This window comes from Rhinolophus sinicus, chromosome 7, assembly GCF_057876585.1.
Source record: "Rhinolophus sinicus isolate RSI-liver-muscle chromosome 7, RSI-T2T, whole genome shotgun sequence".
Taxonomy (NCBI): domain Eukaryota; kingdom Metazoa; phylum Chordata; class Mammalia; order Chiroptera; family Rhinolophidae; genus Rhinolophus; species Rhinolophus sinicus.
In genome coordinates, this window is record NC_142507.1 from 54,018,466 (window position 1) to 54,040,013 (window position 21,548).

The window sequence follows — 21,548 nt, forward strand, 5'->3', positions numbered from 1 at the left end:
GTTTTTATGTTGTTTGTATAGTCTGCATCGTGTTAAGCCTTTGGTTGACTTGTAGAGTTTAAAAGGTTTGTTGATAGAAATCAAGCTGAGTCTGTCAGTGCTAACTTGACCTATTTATTTGAGTTTGTCTGTTTCTTATTCCTGTTTTTTATACCAGAATGGCTTCAGTTCTGTGCAGGCCACACAGTTACAGACCACGCAATCTGTTGAAGGTGAGTGTACTCAAGGCTTTTTCCTCAGTTGTCTTGTTTTTCCTCCTCTTTCAAGATTTATGCATTTCCTGGATTATAGTAAAAAGAGCTCGGGCTCAGTGATCAGAACTTCTGGTTCCGGTCTCAGCTTGGTTCTGCCCTGCTGTTTAATCTCAAACCAGCCTAAGTTTCAGGTTCTCTCTCTTAAAATGATCCCCTTGGTTCGCTGCACTGAACAAATGAGATCAGTGCTGTGAGATGCATGGAGTTTAAAAAAAAAAAAAAGAAAAGATTCTGCCTAAACACGAATGATCCATTATTAAGTAGCTCACAGTCTTGTCTTTGGGGCAGTGTAGGACTGTAGTCATCTCTTTGTTTCTCATAGATGCTCCTTTTCCTCTGATGAGGTGGATTCCTTTCCTTATTTCCAGGTGCTACAAGCTCTGCAGTGAAATCTGACTCACCTTCCACATCTAGCATCCCTCCTCTCAGTGAAACGGTATCTGCAGCTTCCTTACTGACGACAACCAGTCAGCACTCATCCTCCTTGGGTGGCTTGAGCCACAGTGAGGAGATTCCAAATACTACCACCACACAACACAGCAGGTGATTTGGGGTGAGGGTTGCAGGTTGGGGTTGGTGAGTAGCAGTTGGTGTGAGCTCTCGGGTTCCATCTCATCCCCTCCACCTGGTAGAGACCACATTAGTTAAGTGGAGGATGACCTAAAAGCTATGGGAAGTGAAGACAGAAGGGGCTTATTTTCCCTTTTCAGCATCCATTCTTGCTTTAACTGCTTACTATCCCGGCTGGCCCTTGTGCTTACCAGATGATCTCAGATCTCCTTGGTCTCATATTCTGCCTAATTTCCTTGCCTGTGTTCTTGACTGAAGAAGCTTCAGGCGGCCCAACGCTGTGGCTGATGGCAACCTCTTTTTCCTTGCAGCACGTTATCTACTCAGCAGAACACCCTTTCGTCGTCAACATCTTCTGGGCGCAGTTCAACATCCACTCTTTTGGTAAGCACCGTGCTGTAAAAGAGGAAACGTGCTTTCTATACTTATAACTATCCAGCCGTAAGATTCATCCAAGAAGCGATTCTTGAAAATCTCTTCATGAAGTGGCAAAATGATCATTGATGTGAGCTTGCAGGAGAGGAGTAAAAAGGGTGCTTGAAGCCAAGAGGCAGAAAAATCCCAGAAATATTGCACAGCTGTGGGCCAATTTTCAAAGCCCTGGAAGTAACTTTCCTGAATCTTTACGTGATTTTTTTAAAACATGAGTCTGGGGCTTTGTATGCTATGCTAAGCTTTATAAGAACATTCTAACTGATACAACCGTTCTCATCCCTTGGTCTGGGATGTGCTAAACGTGAGTCCTGAAAATAATCTGTGTGAGTCTGCGCATCCTGTGAAAGTAGAGGCCAGATGAGAACTTGGGTCAAAGAATTAGTTTCACTGTTGTGATTTACAATAACTACTTGTGGAATTACTCTGAGATGGTAAGAAAGACAACTAGCTTAAAAAGGACCCATTCTGGGCAACGCTGTCTGGTTTGCCAAAAGCCCAGGGGGAGATAATGAGGGGCTCAGGCTTTCTTAGGAGTCTCTTTGTCCAAATACACTGTTTCAGGTTTGAATTCATTAGAACTGTGCTTTTTTTCTAGCCCATGAACTGCTCTCTTGTGCTGAACTAGTGAAGACGAGTGTAGGAGGGGCGGCTAGGATATGTTTTTCACATGCAATCTATGTGTCCTCGCTGGCCAGCCAGCATTCGTTTCTGGGGAATTTGTCCCCAGTTTGCTGCTTTTCTGAACGGAGATGACATGCAGTGGGTCCTTCGTGACCATCCTTGCCAGATGAATCTTGGGGAGATGTGTACCCAGAGAGGATTTAGTGGTTTCTTTTAACTAACGGCAACGGGCAGCCTGGTTACTGCCTCTGCCTCATGCTGGTAGCAGCAGCAGAAGGGGTTGCCTGTCCTTTCTGACCTGTTAGGTAATGGCTGTTTTCCTTCTTTTCTCCTGCACCGCTCCCCCTTTTTGAAGCACACAAGCGTGGAGAGCGAGGCGAACCTCCATTCTTCCTCCAGCACTTTCTCCACCACGGCCAGCACAGTGTCTGCACCTCCCCCGGTGGTCAGCGTCCCCTCCAGTCTCAGCAGTGGCAGTAGCCTGGGCCTCAGCCTGAGCAGCAACTCCACCGTCACGGCCTCGACGCGAAGCTCAGTCGCTACAACTTCAGGTAGCCCTCCCTCCCTGCGAACGGGATGGATGGCATCCCCTGGGGCGAAGAAGGGGCGACGGAACTGGGGGACAGGATGAAAGTGTGCTTTCTCTTGTAGGAAAAGCCCCTCCTAATCTCCCGCCTGGGGTCCCGCCGTTGTTGCCTAATCCGTATATCATGGCTCCGGGGCTGTTACATGCCTACCCGGTAAGTGAGACTGAAGGGCCTTCTCCACCAGGGGAAGAGAGAAGATAGCATGGCTGCTCGTTACAGCTCTGGCTTCAGGTGGAAGGCTCATTAAAACACAGAATAAATGAGTGGTTTGTTACATGAATGCAAACAGGTTTTTAATCTTCGTAGTTGTGGGGAAAATGACAGTTTTTAGAAAGGAAGGACTAAACCGAGGCCAGCCTCCCTGTTGTTTATTTTCTGTCTGAAACACTTATTCAGGGCCTCAGAAGCCAAAGGCCAGAGTGTCCAGCTGGAATCCCTTTCAGTTTCATAGACAACTGTTTTTTCTAGTTGCATTGATTCCCTGTGTCTCAGGGTCTTGGCTGGCTCTGACCTGGTCAGTCTATGGCCATCTGCGAACAGGTGGCTGACAGTGACAGCTTTGGTCTGGATATGTTTTCTGTCAGCTTCGTGTATTCAGTGCCTGTTAACATGAAGGGAATTACTAAGTTTTTGTTCTTGTTCTCAGAGAGTCTAGATGAATATCGTACAGATGAAACATCCAGTAGTACTTTACACATTTGAGTAAGAACACTCCCTTAGTACCCAGACAGACATTAGAGAAAACGAGTAAAATGGGAATCCGTTCTGCGGGAGATACATTTTATGCCGGAGATTGACGGCTGTAAGAGAGAGACTGGCGGGCTAGGAAACAGCAGGCTTTCGTGTGTGACTTGTGTCTGCCCGCCGCCGCCGCCCAGAGGCCCGCTGGGTGGGATCAGTGTGTAGCTCAGGGAAATCGCCAAGACCTCCCATGATCTCCTGCTCTTTCTAAGAATGAGGGTGAATGTTCTGGTGATTTACCTTGTCTCTTAGCAACTTGGTTTGCTGCTGTCACGACCAGTCCCCATGAGTGTTGTGTGCTTGTCTCTTTCAGCCACAAGTATATGGCTATGATGACTTGCAGATGCTTCAGACGAGATTTCCATTGGTAAGTTTAAGACATGTCAGAATATAGGGGGTTGGGGAGTGGTTCTAACAGAAAGTAACTTTTAAAAGTCAGACTTGGGCATCTTTGAAGTAAACACATTCTAACATAATCTATAACTCAGAGTACTCTGGAGCGCTCAGGATGCTTTCTGGATGTTTCAAAACTTCAAATTCCAGAAAGATGATTTTCTCAGTAGTAGCCGACTCTGAGATGATGTCTAGAGGTTTGAGACTCTTGCTGGCCCTGATTTCCGTGCTGTTTTCCCGTGGGCATACCCGTAGACCCTGCCTGACTGTTCGTGCGTGGCCAGGCAGGGGGGACAGTGTATGCAAGAGTCATTTGGAGTTTGTGCCAGCTCTAGCCAGCTTATTCAGTGGCTGGATGAGTGGCATTACTCGAACATTCTCCTGCTTCTCACCCTGTGGAGGTGTCATGCTGGGGAGTGAGTGACATTGAGTCTCTGCTCTTTTCCTTCTTTCTTCCAGGATTACTACAGCATCCCATTTCCCACACCCACCACGCCACTGACTGGGAGGGATGGTAGCCTGGCCAGCAACCCTTACTCTGGTAGGACTGGGGCGGGGCTCAATAGAGGGGGACTGTGTTGACATTGGTGGCAGAGACCTGATGAGGTGCAGGAGGGGCCAGTTCAGTTAAGGTCTTGGGCAGCAGTATCGAGTGGCTGTGAGGTCGGGACTGGTGGATTCAGAATCCTGCTAGAGAAGGGTCTGGGGCACTTGCTCCTGCTCATCTCACTTTCCCTGGGATTCCAGATGACATCTTCTCTGTCGGAAGGGGGCTGACTTGGTTTTGCTCAGCCCTTCCTCAGCTTTTCCCAGGAAGTACAGTGGTTGAACTGACCTCGCTTCCTCTGCTCCTCTCTGTTCCTGTACCCCACTCTCAGTGGCAGTCTCGCTGCCTTACTAGGCCACGGGCCTCCTTTTGTTGCCTGACCTATTGTCATTATTTGTCCTGACTGGTCATTGTTTTTGTTCCCCGTGGAGGAAGAGTGGGGAGATGAAGGAAGACGCGTAGGCAGGGAAGTCACGCAGGAGTTTGGTTCTGGGCGCCTCAGCCATGGCGCTTGCCTAGTGCTGGACGCTGCGCTGCAGTGCTCAGTGGAGCTGCCAAGAATCGAACTTGAACGGTCCTTTACCAGGATTTCCTGGAATCATGTGAAAGCAGAAGTAGTCATTGTTCATTGGTGTGTGGAAGAGGCAGGTACATTTTGCTTCTCCTGTCACAGGTGACCTCACAAAGTTCGGCCGTGGGGATGCCTCCTCCCCGGCCCCGGCCACAACCTTGGCCCAACCCCAGCAGAACCAGACGCAGACTCACCACACCACGCAGCAGACATTCCTGAACCCGGCGCTGCCTCCTGGCTACAGTTACACCAGCCTGCCCTACTACACGGGGGTGCCGGGCCTCCCCAGCACCTTCCAGTACGGGCCCGCGGTGTTTCCTGTGAGTACCTGGCTGTGGTCTTTCTGTGGTGAGAGCCCTGGCCCGGAACTGGCCCCGCTGCTTTCCAGGACTTTGTCATGGCTGAGGCAGAACAGGGCTGGAGGTGGGGCTGGAGGTGGAGGTCTTGGGATGGGGATTAGAATCAGCTGACAGGAATAGGCCAGCGTGCAGCTGGCTCCCTCAGACATCCTTCGTCCCCTGCCACCACTGCCCCTTTCCCTTCCTCCAGTCTTCTACTGCCTGCCCTCACTGTTGATTTCAGAAAGCTCAGTAGGGAGCCCATTTCACCAAGCAAACTGGTCAGCCTGCATCAGGATGGGGAGCCCTCTGAATGCGCAGCCCCTGGAGGAGAAGGGGTGGGTGGATGGTGTGTGCTGCCATTTCACTGCGCTCTGACCTTTCTGCTCTCTAGGTGGCTCCTACCTCTTCCAAGCAGCATGGTGTGAATGTCAGTGTGAACGCATCAGCCACCCCTTTCCAACAGCCAAGTGGATATGGGTCTCATGGATACAACACTGGTAAGCTGACCTTGACCCCGGCTGTCAGAGGTGTCTGTGGGATGTTTTCAAGGAGTTTCAGGGAGGAAGACGTGGTGCTTGAGAAAACAGCGTTGGTGAGGGTGTGCCGCTGCTCTGCGTGCGATAGTTAGACGACTGGGGGGGGGGGGGGGCTGTCTGAGCAGCACCGACAGCGGAGCTTGGTACTAGACCACGTGTCCACACTCACGACAGGGATGCCCTGGGTTGGCTATGCGCATGTGCAGGCTCGCCAGTCTTGGGGTGTAAAGCAGGGCAAGGGGCCCCAAGATTTTCCTGGGGTCAGTGGGGGTAAGTGTTACCGTGTATGGTACTGACAGTGCAGAAGGGAACATACTGAACGGGGGTCGGGTGGGTTCTTAGCTGGCATGCTGTGTTCGGCTGAAGCCCCTTTGCATTCCCTAGCTAGGAGACCTAAGGTATGGAGAGGAGGACTAGGGTGGGGGTATAGGCGAACCCTGGAGGGGCAGGTTCGCTGCCAGACCGCCCTAATGAAGTGGTCGTAAGCTTTGCTGCTGGAGGGTCTTGCCTTCACTTTCTTTAAAAAACGCAACACCTGTGGGGCGCAATAAAACGAGGTCGGCCGGTATTCAGTAGAGTGAGAGTTGGGCTGGGAGCATTGGACCTTCAGGTTCCTTCATTTGTGTGGCTGGTCTCTTTGCAAAATCCATTTGCACATCTGATGGCAAGGAGGGCAATGTAGGAATCATCTGAATGGGTCCTGACCCCAACGATGCTCACCCGCCCCTTGCTCCCATGCCTGACCCCTGCTCTCCACTATTGGAGGGCAGAGGAAGGAGGAGTTTGAAGAAACAATTCCATCTACTTTTCTCGGTGACCAGGAGATGAACATGGATGAGGAGGAGGTGGTTCAGTTGCTTGGGGTGGAGGGTTGTCCTTCAAAATTCTTGGCTCACTGATGGCTTCATGGTGATTTCAAAAGAGCTGCATCTGTGTTCTTCACCCTTGGGTGGGCTGTGTGGGTAAATTGCCCAAGGTTTTCAATAATAGGGAAACTCTGAGCTGAGAACAGAGGGCAGTAGGTCTGGGAACTAATAGCCAGGTGGAGCTTGGAACTGTCAGGACTCAGGGCGAGATTTAAACCAGAGAAATCCTGAGCCGCCCCACTCTGATTGTGGCCACCCCTCTCCCTGAGGAAAAGCACCCTCATCCTTGGTGGGAAGGACTAGAAGCATTTTGACTTGGAGTGGCCCCATCCTGAGAGTATTAGATTTAAGTCTTAGCTGGACCAGGTTCAAGAATTTTCAGAGGCAGGTGACTGATAACGTAAGAGAACAGCATACCTGATTGTGGAAATCTTAGCTCCTTACCTCCCTTGAGATTTCAGAAACTTTCTGTAACAGCCCTTTTGAGAACCCCCAGTTCCCAGCCCCACAGAGGGTTCTTGTCATCCCATTCCTCATCAACCTCTAAATTCATTTATTTTTATGTATTTGATTCCTTTTAGGAAGAAAATATCCACCCCCTTACAAGCATTTCTGGACGGCAGAGAGCTAATTTGGCCCAAGGCCGGGGGCTGTGTTTTGTGTGTGTGTATAAATTTGCACTGAAGTCTTATTTCAGAAACCAGACCACTGAGGAGAGCCTGCTGAGCTGGGGCCATGGCCTGCGTGGCTTGGGGAAATGAGTTGTGGATTCCTTCTGGGCTTTTGAACTTGCCCTCCCCCCGTTTCCCTCTCCCCCATGTGTCTGGCCCTGTCTTACCCATTTCGAGTTCAAGCGGTGCAGCACCTCCGAAGCATCAATGCACACACCTGCTGTTGCTTTTGATTCTGGAAGGCATGTAGTTCCAACTTGTAACACAAATATTTGTAGTCTTCAATAAACTGTGGTATTTCTTTAGCTAACTCTGGCGTTCTTTCCGTGCATGTCTTTCTGGACACTAGGAGCCAATGTTGAGCTGATGAAGGGTGGAGGGTGGCCTTTCCAATCAGACCCCAGCATAGCCACAGAACTGGTAACTTTTCAGTATGGTGATGCTATGAGGTGGGAGGGGAAATAGTCTGTTTCCAATCTGTTGATTGGTTGGTAAAGAAAGCCATTTGTAGAAAATCCCCGATTCTCCATGCTTATTGTAGCTCTTCACTTTTCCATTTAGATCTTCCCCGTGCCTCTGACACAAGCAGAAGGGAAAGGACAAAACAGCTTAGTGTCATGTCATGGTGAAAGGCAGAAGAGATGGTGTTCAGAGCTGTTGTCGGGGAAGTGTCTTCCAAGGCTCCATTCCCACATCTGGTTGGTTCCCCAAGACCAGTGGCTGTTTGAGGTCTGATAAAGTCTTGAGAGACCAGCTAGTTGACTCAGGCTGTGGAAACTGCTAGCCTGGCACATTGTTCTTTGTCCCGCGATGGCTTTTCAGCATTGTGGATTATTAGTCGTCGTGCACTTGTGGGTGTAGCTAAAGACGCGTGGGAGAGGTTTGGTTAGACATCTTGCCTGGGACTTCTCATCCCCACCCAGTCCAACTCCTGTGCTTTACACCAGCCCTTTGCGTACACTTAACTTGGACAGTGACAGCAGTGTCCGTGGTTATCGGGAACCCAGGCGTGCCACTTTATTATTTGTCCCCAGCCCTCTGGAGTAATTTTTGTCCCGTGAGGGTGACCAACTTTCCAGGGGCTGCCATACTGGGAGAGGTTGGTTCTTGCTTCTTCCCATCGTGTTGGTATCACTGTGTGGGGTTGTGGGGTACGGGGTTGATTGGGAAGGAAAGCAAGAGAACTCTAGTGTGAGGAGCTAGTAACTGGTAATGGGGAGGTAGGGAAACCAATACCTTTTATTTCCTTGTGTCCCAAAGGCCAGTACGGCTGTTACCACAAAGAATTCTCGCTTGTCCTGCGTTTCCAGTCCCTTCAACAAATATCCAAGTTAAGGCCTCTGGCCTAGAAGCTGGTTTTTAGCTAGTCCAGCCTATAGAAAGAAGGAGACCAGGGAGGGGCACATTGGAACTCAATTCCTCCCTACCACCCCCCGGGGCGTCCAGTTAGCCATTTCTCCCATCTGTGTGGGATGACCAAGCTGGCCGAGCCTTTGCAGTAGACAGCGATCGTCTATTGCTTCCCTCAGAAATGTTCTCCTTACACCATCTGTTCCACCTTTCTCCCCGCCCTTCCATACAAACCTTATCAGCTTAGACTTTTCCATAAAGAGCTCCTATTTTTAAAGTTAGGCCTATTACCAGTGATATTCCAAACGGGCACCTGGGGTTTGAAACGGGAAGGGCGAAAAATGCTCCGTTAGCTCGTGTCTTGTCCAGTCTTTTCCTTGAAAGTGTGGAGTTGATATTCTGGCGACGGGAAGTCTTTTCTCGTGCTTGCTTTCTGTAGTTCTCTTCTTTTTCCTAGTTGGTGTTTGCCCCTCCCTGGAACTGTGTGGACTTTTGACGTGGGAGGGGTTTCCACTTCTGTTGGGAAGATGCTAAGGTGGGCTTAGCTTGTGCCACTGCCTTTGTGCTAGGCGTCGGGAGGACGTGGGTTCTGGAGTTTGAAAGGGGGTTGCTGTTGAATTGTGGGTGAATGGAGGATTCCTCATTTGTGGTTTGGTCCCTTTAGTGCTTCTAGAAAACTCTTCCGTCAAAGTGCTCCTAACATCATATAAGGATCCAAGGACATAGACTGAAGTGAAAGATTTTCTGAAGTTTCATTTTATCTCACTTCATGAGACGGAATATTATCTTTAAAAAACATGCTTTAAATTCCTAGTTAAATTTGAATTACTTCACCTCAAATCTCTGCATAAAATTTCTCTAGTAAGATGCTGGATTACTTCACCTGCTGGCTTTTTCCTATCTTCTTGACCTATTGCCACATACCCCAGGAGGTAGAGGATGTGTGTTTCAGTTTAAGGAGTACAGCTTAAAATGAGGGATTGTATTACTCTGGTTTCCTTAAAGCTGTAGTGCGGGTAGGGAGTTTTTCAACAGGAAACGTGCAAATTGTTAGAGTGTGGATCAGAGTGTTTATCTCGTGGAGAAGCTAAAGTGGTAAACTAGAATAACTTGAATTTTGTGTTCCACCTAGGCTGTAGGAAATAGCCTATTCCTGTCTGCCTTCCTTACCCCTCCCCCTTAAAATGCGTGAATGGAAATTCACTCTGTGCCATCTCTTTAAATCCTAAGTATATAGCCTAGAACCTCCACGGCTGGAGAGGCTGGACTGAGGGAGCTGAAGCTCTGCGAAGCCAGGTGCTCTTTGAGGTTGACTTGGACTGTGCCTTTGGTACTTAGGCTGTGAGATCCTGGCTTTGAGCCCAGAAGTATCTCTTCGTGAACAGAAAGAGCCAGACTACCTGTCCTGGAGCAGGACTGAGTGAAGTTTGGGTGGATTGATTTGATGTGGACATTAAAAGTGTAATCCATTCGTGTCGGGCTTTGCCACTGAGATATTTTGAAAGCTATATGCCAGTGCAGTTTGGCTATATCCCCTTGCTCCCCCCAAAAACACCTCACTCCCACACATACACCCAGTACACACCTGGAAAGGGAAAGAGAACCCTTCCTGAGCCTTTGTGTCATGAGCTCTTATCCCTCAGGACTGACCTGAAGCTGGAAAAACAGACCAAAATCCCCTTGCAGTGCTAGAGGTAGAAAGGCTGCAGGGAGCGGGGTCAGGCAGCTAGTGAGCTAATCCTCCTGTCTGTTTCCTCCTCCCCCAGGTGTGTCAGTCACCTCCAGTAACACGGGCGTGCCAGATATCTCGGGTTCTGTGTACTCCAAAACCCAGGTAGGTGCCTGGCTCTGGGTACAAGTGGAAAGAGAGGTGGATACAGAGGAGGTGGCGTGGCAATGACAAGTCCAGGGAGCCGGGACAGCGCTAGGAGAGGTGTCAGGACACCCACCCTACTGGAGAGGGATGGTCTAGACTTCAGTTCCTTGAGAAAGTTTAAATTTAGCCATCTGGGGAAAAAACGAGAAATGTTATAGGGAGGCATGAGGTGTGGAAAATCGTGGTGATTGTGTCATGTGATTTGTGCAACTGTCCTGGCCCTTTACTTACCCGCTCCCAGCCTTTTCATAATTTTCCAAGAGAACGAGTGGAATGAAGGGAAACTAGTTCATTGCATTCTTTGTAAGTCTCTCTACAACTGAGTGGGAAAGGAGACGACTCAATAAGTAGAGGGAGACAGTTGAATTACCCACAGATTTGTATTGTATTGCTTTCTTCTCCCGCCACCATAAATAATAGAATGTATCAGGAGTTACAGTGGAGCTTCGTGGCCAAGACCGTTAACGCTCAGGAATACCTCCAGGTTGTTCTCACTTGTGCCCAACTCCAGAGGCGCGGGTGCTAAGAGGAGTCAGCAGATTTCACTGTGTACCCGTACGTGACATTAGATTCGATAAGAGTGCTGTCACCTCCATCCTCTCGTTTAGTCCTTACAACTGAGAGGTGGGCAGCACCTGCTTTATGTACGAGAACACGAGGGCTGAGAGCTCACACAGCTATTACAGGGCAGGTCGCTGTTCTGTGACACCGAGCTGCTTGCTGAGGGTGGGAGAGCCTGGGCTCAGAAATTCCAAGGGTCCATCGGCTGATGCCTTCTCTGCTCTCTCTCCCGTCCTCCCGGACAGCAGTCCTTTGAGAAACAAGGTTTTCATTCCGGTACTCCTGCTGCCTCCTTCAACTTGCCCTCAGCCCTAGGGAGTGGGGGGCCCATCAATCCGGCCACAGCTGCTGCCTATCCACCGGCCCCCTTTATGCACATCCTGACCCCCCATCAGCAGCCGCACTCCCAGATCCTTCACCACCACCTGCAGCAGGATGGCCAGGTAATAACCCTCCCTCTCTCCTCTCCCTTCCTCTTCCTTCCTATCCCTTAAAGCTGCCTCCCCTTTCCTTTTCTCACCCTTCCTCACCACCACCCTCCACCCAGTCTCCCCAGCGCCAGCCATGGGCACACAGCACATACAGACACGAGCGCACATAACACGAGTGGCCGGCAAAGGAGATAGCAGAGAAGGGGCCAGAGTGAAACCCTTTTTGCCCAGTTCCTTTGGGGCCTTTGTCCTCCTCCCGTCAGACCTGGGTCACACCTCCCCTCTTACCTCTCCCAGCCCTCCCCCTCCCTCACATTATAGCTTTCCCTTCTAATGGTGGAGTTCTCTTGTCAAAGTTTGTCCCTTTATTTTCCATATATCCTGGTTCTGCCTCAGCTACCATATTTGCAGATGATTCTCTGTTGCCAGCGCCAGCAGGAGGAGCAGGTAATGAAACTGAATGATGATATGCTTGAACCCACTCCTTTTCAGCCCCCATTTCACCACCACAGCCTCAGGGAACTTGAAGAGAAAAGATTGCACAGTCACACACCGGGACACACACACACAAACACCTTGCTGAGCTCTCTGGCCTCCCATTCCTCTCGTCCTCCCCTCCTCAATGCCCTCTTTTTCTTTCCACCCTTCCCTGACTCTGGAAACACTTGGTTACCGGAATGGAAAGGATTCTTGGGGCAACATCTGGAGTCTGGGGCCTCAGACTGTCTCTCCTGCCTTGCCTGAAATGGGCTCACAGATGTGAAACGTGGTAGGGTGGGGAGCCATGGGGTGGTGGGAGTGACCTCTCCTCCACCGTGGTGGCTGGGGAGCTGGAATAAGGGCTTTGCTCTCAAAGACAACTTTCCAAATGGAGGCCTTCCTGTGGGAATCAGTGAAAGTGAAAGCAATCACCTGTGATCACTCATCGCCAAGAGGCCACGATTCTCTCTCGAGAGCAGCCTTTTCTCGGGGTGGGGTGGGCGGGTGTTGAAATGAGTAGAACTGACGCACTGTCTCATCTCTAAAGGTATCTTGCCCTTCTTTTCCCCTTGCCCCTATTTAAAGGTTGAAAGTGCTGTGTTGTCAGGTGCGCTAGCAGTTATACAAACCACATTTTCTGTGGTTGAGAAGTAAGCTTCATGGTAGTTTCTAAGCAGGGGGAATGGGAGAGCAAGATGAAGCCAAACCTCCACCTGAAGATGTCACAAATTTGTCCCACTAACTAGACACCTTTTTCCTCCCCATCATCCTCCCATTCCCCTGCAGACGGGCAGCGGGCAACGTAGCCAGACCAGCTCCATCCCGCAGAAGCCCCAGAGCAACAAGTCTGCCTACAACAGCTACAGCTGGGGGGCCAACTGAGGCCCTGACCCTCTCCTCCTGGCCCCATCTTCTGAGAGGGCTCCTCAGCCTGGCAACTGTGGAAACAACATCAGAGAGAAAGGAGTGGGGGGGTTCTGCGGCCCCCCACCCCCCGTGGCCCACCCCATGCCTCAGCTTCATGTCTGTCCATTCCCATACCATCCCCACTCTGTTGTATGTATTATAGAATTTGTATTTTCTCTCTCTTTTTTTTTTTTTTGGTTCCTCTCCTTCCCCCTTGCATTCAAGATTATGAAACTTTGCTGTGGGCCCTGCCCTTCGTTCTCCTGTTCACCCTGGTGGTGTATGGGTGAGGTGGGGAGGGGGACCCCCAAATATATATCAGCCCAACAGCCCTATGTCTCCTCCTTTATTATTAGGAAACAAAACAGAACAACAAAAAATGGCGTCATGAATATGAACAGCATTGTCAGAATTAGTTGAAGTGTTTTTTTTTTTTGTTTTTTTTTGTACTGTGTCCTCAAATTTAATGGATTAATGTGTCTTGTATATATAAAAAGAAAACCTCTACCTTCAGCCTCTGCCCGTTCTTGCTCCGTCTAGGGCATCCTCAGCCTCCTCGAGGACCAGCCTGGTGAATAAGCATTACTCTCCCGTCCAGGCCTCTAGCAGGCCCCGGAGGCAGTGGAATAAAGTGAAATCTTCACCGTTTCAGAGCTCCCGACCTTAATGTGCTAGTGTCTGGCCCCGAGGGGATTCCCTTCCCTTCTCCCCAAAGAACTGCACAGCCTGTTGCCTGGAAAGATGCAGCACAAACCTTCCTTTCCTCCCCAAACCGCTGCACCTGTAGCAGGTTTCAGGCAGTAAACAGGGATGGCGGGGAGGGAGAGGATTGCGGAGGGGCTGCAAGACACGGCTTTGCAGAGTCCAAGCATAACGGGTGAGTCCAGGCAAACGAACGAAAGGAGGGTGACGGGCTGCTGGCTGGGAGAGCAGCCCGGGGCCCGTTCTCGGGGGAGGAGGCGCCCGCGGTTCCCGCCTGCCCGGCGCTTCCGTCTCCCCGGTGCGTCCACCCCCTGAAAGGGAGGCGGGTGGGCGAGGCGTCGCAGGTCAGTGACGGCAGGGGACACCGCGAGCCCGGGTTCTCCCTCCCAAGACTGCGCTAAGTGTCCGTCGCTCCCCAACAAGCCTGTCCCCTGCGGGTGCGTGGCGCCTACGAGGAGGAAAACTCGGCGACAAAGTCCTTAGCGGCGCAGTGCGTGCGCGTCCCCGCGTCCACCTCCGCTCCGGGGGTTGCTTACTAGAGGGAGCTGGGCCCGATGCTTCGTCCGCCCCTCAGACGCGTCAGTCGGGAAACGGGCGAGGTGGCTTCCGAGGGGAGGCGGGCGGGTGGTCCCCGGTGCGGCGAGGCCGGGACTGGGCCGCTCGTGTGCGCGGACGGGCTGCCCTCTGGCGGCTCGACCCGGCAACGGCTGTCGCCAAACCCTCGAAATACCTTCCTGGGCTCGTCGGCAAGAAGAATCGGCTTAGAAGGCAGGCGATCGGGGGACACGGAACTTCCCAGCGCCCACGCCGCTCACGGGAAGCAGGCGCGGCGCACGGAGCGCCTTTCGCGTGTGCGAGGCCCGCCCCGCCCCGCCCCTGCCCGCGGCCGCTCACGGTCGCTTTACGACAGTGTCCTGATCGCGGGCCTGCTTTCCGGCAGCGCAGCCTGACGCGCCTGTTTCCGACAGTGTAGCGCGAGCTACCCCCAGGGGTGCATGGGCCCTGGGTGGGTGTGGGTGGTTCGAATCCCAAGGCGGGAATGAGCCTCTTTGACCTCTTTCGAGGCTTTTTCGGCTTTCCTGGACCTCGGAGGTGAGACTGGGTCTGGGTCGGACGTGGGGGTGGTCTTTTCGGGGGACAGCGTAGCGCAAGCTACCCCCAGGTGTGAATGGACCTCGGGTGGGCTTTGCTGGTTGAATCCCAATGCGGGAACGAGCCTCTTTGACCTCTTTCGGGACTTTTGCGGCCTTTCTAGACCTAGGAGGTGAGAATAGGTCTGGGTCGGACGCGGGGGCGGGGGTCCTTCTGACCGGCGCTTGACCCCTAATACTCTATTTCTGGAAAAACATCCTCTTCCCCATTCCTTCAACTCCTGCGGAAAGGAGAGAAGTCACAACACTGAGCACTCGCCCCGAGAAGTAACCCAAGCGGCCGTTAAGAGGAGGAGAAACGGCAGCTTAAGCCTCTCTCCCATCTGGGGTGATGCAACAGGGCCCGGGGCGGGGGGCAGACGATGGGGCTCTGGGTAAGAAGACTGAGCAAGTGAGCACGACCTTGGGAGAGGGGAGGAGCTGGGGGACGCCCGAGAAAAGCCAGGGGAGGTGTCTGGGGGCAGCCTCCAGGTGAGGACTGACTTTGATTAAAAACTAAAATCAAACCAAACCCCGATGGCCAGTCTTCTGACCCTCACCTCAGCTTCCTAGGCACCTGTTACCTTCCACTTTGCCACCCATGAGTTGATTTTATGGTTTAAGTAGTGCTGAAATGTTGGTAGCTAATCTGCCTCCACCCCCAGCCCCAGAGATCCCTTTTTCGGAGGGATGACTCGAGATGAAGATGAGGATGATGAGGAGGAAGAAGAAGGAGCCTCCTGGGGCCATGGGAGCTCGAGGTTTGAGGGTCCCCAGCCCCCCGAGGAATTTGCCTTCGGCTTCAGCTTCAGCCCAGGAGGAGGAATGCGTTTCCACGATAACTTCGGCTTTGATGACCTTGTACGGGATTTCAATAACATCTTCAGTGAGATGGGGGCCTGGACCTTGCCTGCCCATCGTCCTGGTGTGTGGCTGCCCCCGAGGGAGAACCTGTGGTTTCTACTGGGGTGGTGGGTGAAATAAGGAGCCTGCAAAGTAGTTGGGGGGTGGGAAGTGAGCGAATACTGATGATTTCAAGGGGAGTTAAAAGGTCTCAAGTCCTTCCCCACCCCAGCATGCCTCCACCTGCCACCTTTCTGCAGAACTCCCAGGTCCTGAGTTAGAGATACCTGGAGAGAGACGGCAGGAGGGCCAGACGCTTCGGGACTCCATGCTTAAGTATCCAGATAGTCACCAGCCCAGGATCTTTGGGGGGGTCTTGGAGAGTGATGCAAGAACTGACTCCCCCAAAGCAGCACCAGACTGGGGATCCCAGAGACCTTTTCATAGGGTGAGTACATCTGGGCTTGAAGTGAGACCCTGTGGGAGACCACTGCAATTGTCCTTGTTGGAATCTGACAGACTTGGGTTGGAATCCTAGGCCCTCTACTTAGTGTATTTATCTGTTTTCTATACTAAGCTTCTTGTAGGATTTTCTTTGATGGAAAATGGGAGTTCTGCTTTTTCTTAAAAAACAACAACAACACTGGTCCGTATGATTCTTGGACAAGGCAGGATTGTTGGGGGGAGGACAGAAAAGTATCAGTTCAGGAAGCCTTTTTTGGAAGAAGGATAAATAAAAGAGCTAGGAAGGAGAAAGGGATGCGTAAATAAAGCTGCTGTGAATGGGATTCTCTCTCCTGGGGAAAGGTGGTTTTGGAACTTGAGAATAGTTTGGGTTCCTGTGACTCCTCAAGTTTCAGAGTGAAAGGTGTCATATCACCTACTTTGGCTTCTTCTGCAGTTTGATGATATGTGGCCCGTGACCCCCCATTCTAGAGCCAGAGAGGATAAGGGTGAGTCTGGAGGGAGAGGACATTTACCAGCCCTCTGTTCTTCAGGAGTTCCCTCTGTTCTCCCTCCCTGAAGTTTCTTCCTGCCACACTTGTCCCCTTCTTTTTCTTAGACGCTTTCTTTCCTGTTTCCTCTCTCTGCCCTTCTAGATCTTGATTCCAAGGTTTCCCAGGAGGGCCTCGGCCCAGTTCTGCAGCCCCAGCCCAAATCCTATTTCAAGAGCGTCTCTGTGACCAAGATCACTAGGCCAGATGGGGTGAGTTGGGAGAGAAGGGTAAAGGGAACTGGATGCCCTGGAAAGAGTGATCTAAGTAAAGAAACCAGCAGACTCACCCTTAGTGATGTTAGAAACATGGTGGGGGCTTTTCCTTGTAGACAGTAGAGGAGCGCCGAACTGTGGTGGACAGTGAAGGCCGGACAGAGACCACAGTCACCCATCAGGAAGCAGACGGCAGCCCTAGAGATGGTAAGTGAAGAGTGTGAATCAAAGTGGTCCATCTTTTAGTTCCTTGGTACTTATTCTTCTGCCCTTTAATATCATTCCTCTCATTTGCCCTGTCTCTTTCATTTAGAGTGTCTGTATGTATCACTTTCTTCCTTAGATCCAGAATCACCAACACCTCCAGCCCTGGATGATGCCTTTTCCATCCTGGATTTATTCCTAGGCCGTTGGTTCCGGTCCCAGTAACCTTGTTACCCCTCAGAGGCCTTCCGGTTCTTTCCACCTCCCACTGTCTGCTCACCATCAGTGGGCTTATTTAGCTTCTCCTCCTGCCACCTCAGGTTCTTGGGTGTGTGGAATAGTGAACTGTAGAACTGTGGGTATGTCAGTATGTCACTCACCCAAACTGACCAATAAAACCTTTATTTATGCTAATTCCTCAATCTTGGTTTTGTCAAGACTGTTCCACTTTTTAGTACCATCCAGGGTTTCACAAATTATCTTGACCCACAACCTTCTCCTTGTTTAATTTTGTTATTCCACTTCCAAAACCTGATTTGATAAGTAAAGGTCAGGTGCCAGTAGAAAATAGTTTTCCTTATAGAGGAGATAAGATAACTAAAGGTAAGTCCAGGAGAATTTCTAGATGGCAATGCATCATCAGATTCCTAAAAAAAGGATGTGTGGAAGTGTAGGGGATAACTGCCTCCCTTGGCGTGGGATTGGATAGTTCATGAGATAACTTAAGGAAGTACATGAGCAAATAGTTCTTCTTTTATTGGCTATGCTATTATTTTTTTATGTATGTTAGGGAAACTATGACTAAACTCAAACATTATCAGATCTTTTTCTCATTAAAAAAAAATTTTTAACACTATGGTTTAGAGTGGCAGATCTTACAAATTTATTTACCTGTTTCCTCTGGAAATCCTACTAAAATGACAAAGAAATTTTTCTAAAGAGGCATTTAAGAAGAACAAAGGAGGGAAGATACAGTAATAAATTTTGTCTTTTCATTCCCTTTGTTACATCTTTTGATGAACGAAAGTTGATTTACTATATTCAAATGAATCTTTTCATTTATGGTTAGTGCTCTTTATATCTTTTGGAAATCTCTTCTAACCCAAGGTTAAAAGATACTCTCCTTTATTATTCTCAGTAATTTTTATAGCTTTGCCTTTTACGTTCAGGTTTTTAAATCCACCTGAAATTGATCTTCCTGTATGGTATGAATTAGGGGACCAATTTTATTTCCACTTGGAAAAATACATTCAAATATAGATGTACAGCTATTACAGATACACGCACGCACAACATATATATCCCTGTGTTGGTCTTTCTACTCTCGTCTATTAATCTATTTGTCTATTTTTGTGCCCATATCACACTTTTAAATACTATTTAAAAATACTATTTAAATACTATTTAAAAGTTGTATTTAGTAGAACAAGTCCTCCCACCTTAAAAAAAAAAAATTCTCTTAATTCTTCTAGTATATAAGAATACAACTGATGTTTTTAATCAGCTTTTTAGAGTACCACTGTAAACATAAATGGAGCCAGAGATTACCAGACCTCTGTGGACAGCCTCCGACATGAAGGATGGAGACTTATACAAACAAAAGAAGCAACTTGGAAGAAACAGAGACTGTGCAAGAAGATGAAAATTCAGCAAGGACATAAATCTTTAATGTCCTTAGAAATATAAGATGATATATCCATAAAACGCGAACAGAATGCTACAAAAGAGAAACAGAACAAACTTCTGGGAGTTAAAAAAAAATGTTATGGCAGAATTGAAAAACTATAAAAAGGCTTGAATGACAAAGTTGAGATCTCCAACAATGTAGTCCTAATAACAGAGCAAGAAAATGGGGTGTGTGTTTGGGGGGGGGGGGCGGATAAGAAAACTAAAATGATATAAATAAATCATCCAAACCAGAATGATAAAAGTCATCAATGAAATAAGTCAAAATATCTCAGAAGTGAAGGATACTATCTAACCTGAAAGGACCCTCTACATGCTAGATACCAAGGATGAAAATAAACCCACCCCAAGGTTCATCATACAAAATTTCAGAACACTAGAGACACAGGAGAATCCAAATGCTGAGAGAGCGAAGAGAGGGAGATCACATACAGAGGATAAGGAATCAGAATGTTCTCAAACTTGAGCAGCAATACAAATTAAAAGACAACGGAGCATTGCTTTTAAAATTCTGAGGGAAATTATTTTCCAACCTAGAATTGTATACCCAAGTAAACTATGAATTTAATGTGGGAGTATAATAGACATTTTTAGATATGAAAGGGGTATCAATGAAGACCTATACCAAACATCATATTTAATGGTGAAGGATTGATGCTTTTCCAACTAAAATTAGGAGTAAAACTAGGATATCTGTTCTTACCACCTGTGTTCAGCATTGTACTGGAGGTTCTAGCTTAGTGCAATAAAGCCAGAAAATTAAAGGAAAGATAGGGAATGGAAAAGAAGAAGTAAAACTAGGTATAGATGCCATAACCGTATGTGTAGAAAAAAATTCTAAGGAATCAACAACAACAAAATTAATAGCAGTAATAAAAGTATAGCAAGGTCTCAGGATACAAGATCGCTATGCAACATTTTTTTTGTATTTCTATAGGCAACAATCTGAATATGAAATTAAAGGAACAATTCCGTTCATAATAGCATAATAAAGAATAAAATACTTAATAATTTTGGCAAAAGCGGAACATTGAAAACTACAAAAATTGCTGAGATAAAATCTAAATAAAAGAGATACACCATGTTCCTGGATTGGAACACTTAGTATTGTTGAGAGAGCATTTGCCCAAATTTATCTATAGATTTAATACAATTTCTATCAAAATGCTAGTAAATTTGTTTTGTGGAAATCGACAAGCAGTGTCTCCTCAATGTAGGGCCCTGTTCTGGACGGGAGACCAGGTGGGTCAGTTTTAAAAGTTGAGGACCTGACTGCCACAACCCCTTTAGACCATCTATAGGCCTCTTGAAATCACCCACTATTGGAGGAGAAAATCCATGCTAGTTTCAGCTGTTCTGAAATTGATTCATAATGAAACATCTTGACCAATATAGCTATCACATGGTCACCCGAATACCAAGAAAACGTGGCCTTAAAAAACCATGGAAACAGGTTTTTCTGAAATGGGGCCCTGTCCTTCCTACAGTTCCAAACAAAATTAAGTACTGTCTTCCCTCAATTTACATGATTGCATGCCTAGAAGATTCACTATACATTAAAGCTGCTAAAAAATACTGTGTGTCATGCAGGGAAACTGCTTGCTATGCCATGTGTCACACAGGGTGTCAGGTGGGATCTCTGGTCCCGCTCCCCACATAAGAACGCAGGATATGGTGAGGCCAAAAAGGAACACCCACGGAGCCATAGGTAGGGGAGTCATACCTTTATATTCTCACTGGCAGCTGGGTTGGAGACACAGGAGGCAGGAGCCACACGATCTGCAACCCGCCATGCTAACTGCATCCGCGCTTGCCAGCCCAGCCACCATCTTCTTGCTAGCCTCCCTTTGCTGCTAGTGTAGCCACAGCAATTATATTAGTAGCCAATGGCTCACTGGTTACAGCTGACGGCCAACTAGCCACAGCTTATGGCCATCCAATCACAGTCGATGGCCGTCTACTACCTGAGCCAAGCACCTTTCTATGTGAGGCCGAGAGCCTGGAAACTGCACTCCTGGCTCTGTCCTCACAGTGTGTTTATATATAACAGAATCTGGGCTCACATCGTTACAAACAAGCTTTTCACCAATATGTACATGTGGCGGGACATTCTCAAGTCACATAGGACATAGAATCTAAGTCTGTTGTGTATCTTGTGGGATGTTTAGCATATTTAGCTTCTGACAGGTAATTATATGGAACTCCCCCACCGTCACTGTGAAACAACAAAAATCCTGCCTCCACAAATTTCCAAAATTCTCTCTCGGATAGTACTCCTAGTTGAGAACCTCTGGTCTAGTAGAATTTCTTCCACCTGGAGACATGAGGGTGTGGCATAAGCATAATGAACACATATTACTTTAGTAACTACAAAAATAAAAGTAACCCTTCATCTTTAAAGTGGTAGGAGAGAGAAGAGGAGGGATCTGGTGACTGATGTTCTTCAGCCTGAAGGGCTCAAGGAGCATGGCCGATGGAAGGAAGTGTGTAGGGTTGAGAAGACAAAGTCATAGATTGGGTCCCCCTGGACATCGAGTCTGGAGTGAAGAGTTTCATGCAGAAGGTCCGTCTGCGAGTGCCCCTGGGAGATCTACCGTTAGGGACGTGGAGAAAGCAGGACTGAGCAGAGGGAGTCACTGACACTGGTTGCGACAGTCGTCAGCTGATCCTAGGATTCTACGGGGAGATCTGGATAGAGAGCATTCTTCTGGGTTGTCCCAAATTAAGGCAAAGGGGCCAGGACATTGCATCCCTGAACCAGCCAATCACTGACTGTGGCAAACCTGCTGAGGGCGAGACCCGTCCAGGTGGCTGAGGTATCTCCCTAGCAGCTGGGAGATGGACTCTCAACCCTAAAAGGAGGGTCTGGGCAAAGAACTGTGGCGTCTACTACAGTTCACCACTTGAACTGCTCAGGTCCATACTCCATTGGTTAGTTTAGCCAGAGGGGAAAGCCCCTCTAGGATTCTGATTGGTTTTCTTGCTTGGGGGAACTTGAAGAGAAGGTTTGGTGGGAAAGTACAGCTTTTCCTGCTG

The 21,548-nt window shown here is 48.9% G+C and overlaps 2 protein-coding genes, 1 long non-coding RNA gene and 1 other non-coding gene across 47 annotated transcripts in view; 3 read left to right on the forward strand and 1 right to left on the reverse strand.

Annotated features, from left to right (window-relative positions):
* The window catches only part of UBAP2L (ubiquitin associated protein 2 like), a 38,786-nt gene extending 25,536 nt beyond the window's left edge, over positions 1-13,250 (forward strand). For 15 of the 38 annotated variants that reach the window (XM_019713239.3, XM_074318902.2, XM_019713238.3 and 12 more), the window contains 13 exons: positions 158-212; positions 623-797; positions 1,136-1,208; positions 2,236-2,431; positions 2,532-2,620; positions 3,522-3,575; positions 4,061-4,142; positions 4,822-5,039; positions 5,452-5,557; positions 10,250-10,317; positions 11,166-11,363; positions 11,748-11,798; positions 12,618-13,250. In XM_019713239.3, the coding sequence (XP_019568798.3) occupies positions 158-212; positions 623-797; positions 1,136-1,208; positions 2,236-2,431; positions 2,532-2,620; positions 3,522-3,575; positions 4,061-4,142; positions 4,822-5,039; positions 5,452-5,557; positions 10,250-10,317; positions 11,166-11,363; positions 11,748-11,798; positions 12,618-12,713 (1,461 nt within the window). In that variant the 3' untranslated portion in view covers positions 12,714-13,250. Of the gene's footprint in view, positions 1-157; positions 213-622; positions 798-1,135; positions 1,209-2,235; positions 2,432-2,531; positions 2,621-3,521; positions 3,576-4,060; positions 4,143-4,821; positions 5,040-5,451; positions 5,558-7,043; positions 7,444-10,249; positions 10,318-11,165; positions 11,364-11,747; positions 11,799-12,617 lie in introns of those variants that run through there. The other 23 variants (XM_074318916.2, XM_074318913.2, XM_074318915.2 and 20 more) reach the window with 5 other exon arrangements.
* LOC141568724 (small nucleolar RNA SNORA58) lies at positions 3,843-3,980 on the forward strand. Its single transcript, XR_012491944.1, has one exon. It is a non-coding gene; the product is annotated as a small nucleolar RNA SNORA58 (small nucleolar RNA).
* On the reverse strand, positions 10,726-14,083 carry LOC109435401 (uncharacterized). The gene is made up of 2 exons (XR_002135956.3): positions 13,976-14,083; positions 10,726-11,170 (listed from the first exon to the last, which is right to left on the reverse strand). It is a non-coding gene; the product is annotated as an uncharacterized LOC109435401 (long non-coding RNA).
* Positions 14,074-18,632, forward strand: HAX1 (HCLS1 associated protein X-1). Of its 7 annotated transcripts, XM_074318918.2 has the most exons (8): positions 14,392-14,531; positions 14,822-14,918; positions 15,235-15,494; positions 15,673-15,860; positions 16,314-16,365; positions 16,513-16,619; positions 16,739-16,829; positions 16,966-17,240. In XM_074318918.2, the coding sequence occupies exons 3-8, from the start codon at positions 15,260-15,262 to the stop codon at positions 17,049-17,051; spliced, it is 759 nt and encodes a 252-aa protein (XP_074175019.2). In that variant the 5' UTR covers positions 14,392-14,531; positions 14,822-14,918; positions 15,235-15,259; the 3' UTR covers positions 17,052-17,240. The 7 variants fall into 7 exon arrangements, with proteins under 7 accessions (XP_074175023.2, XP_019568828.3, XP_019568825.3 ...); XM_074318922.2 differs by lacking the exons at positions 14,392-14,531; positions 14,822-14,918 and adding an exon at positions 14,074-14,207; XM_019713269.3 differs by lacking the exons at positions 14,822-14,918; positions 16,966-17,240 and adding an exon at positions 18,331-18,632 and having other exon boundaries at positions 14,360-14,531.
* The last annotated feature ends 2,916 nt before the right edge of the window (positions 18,633-21,548 follow it).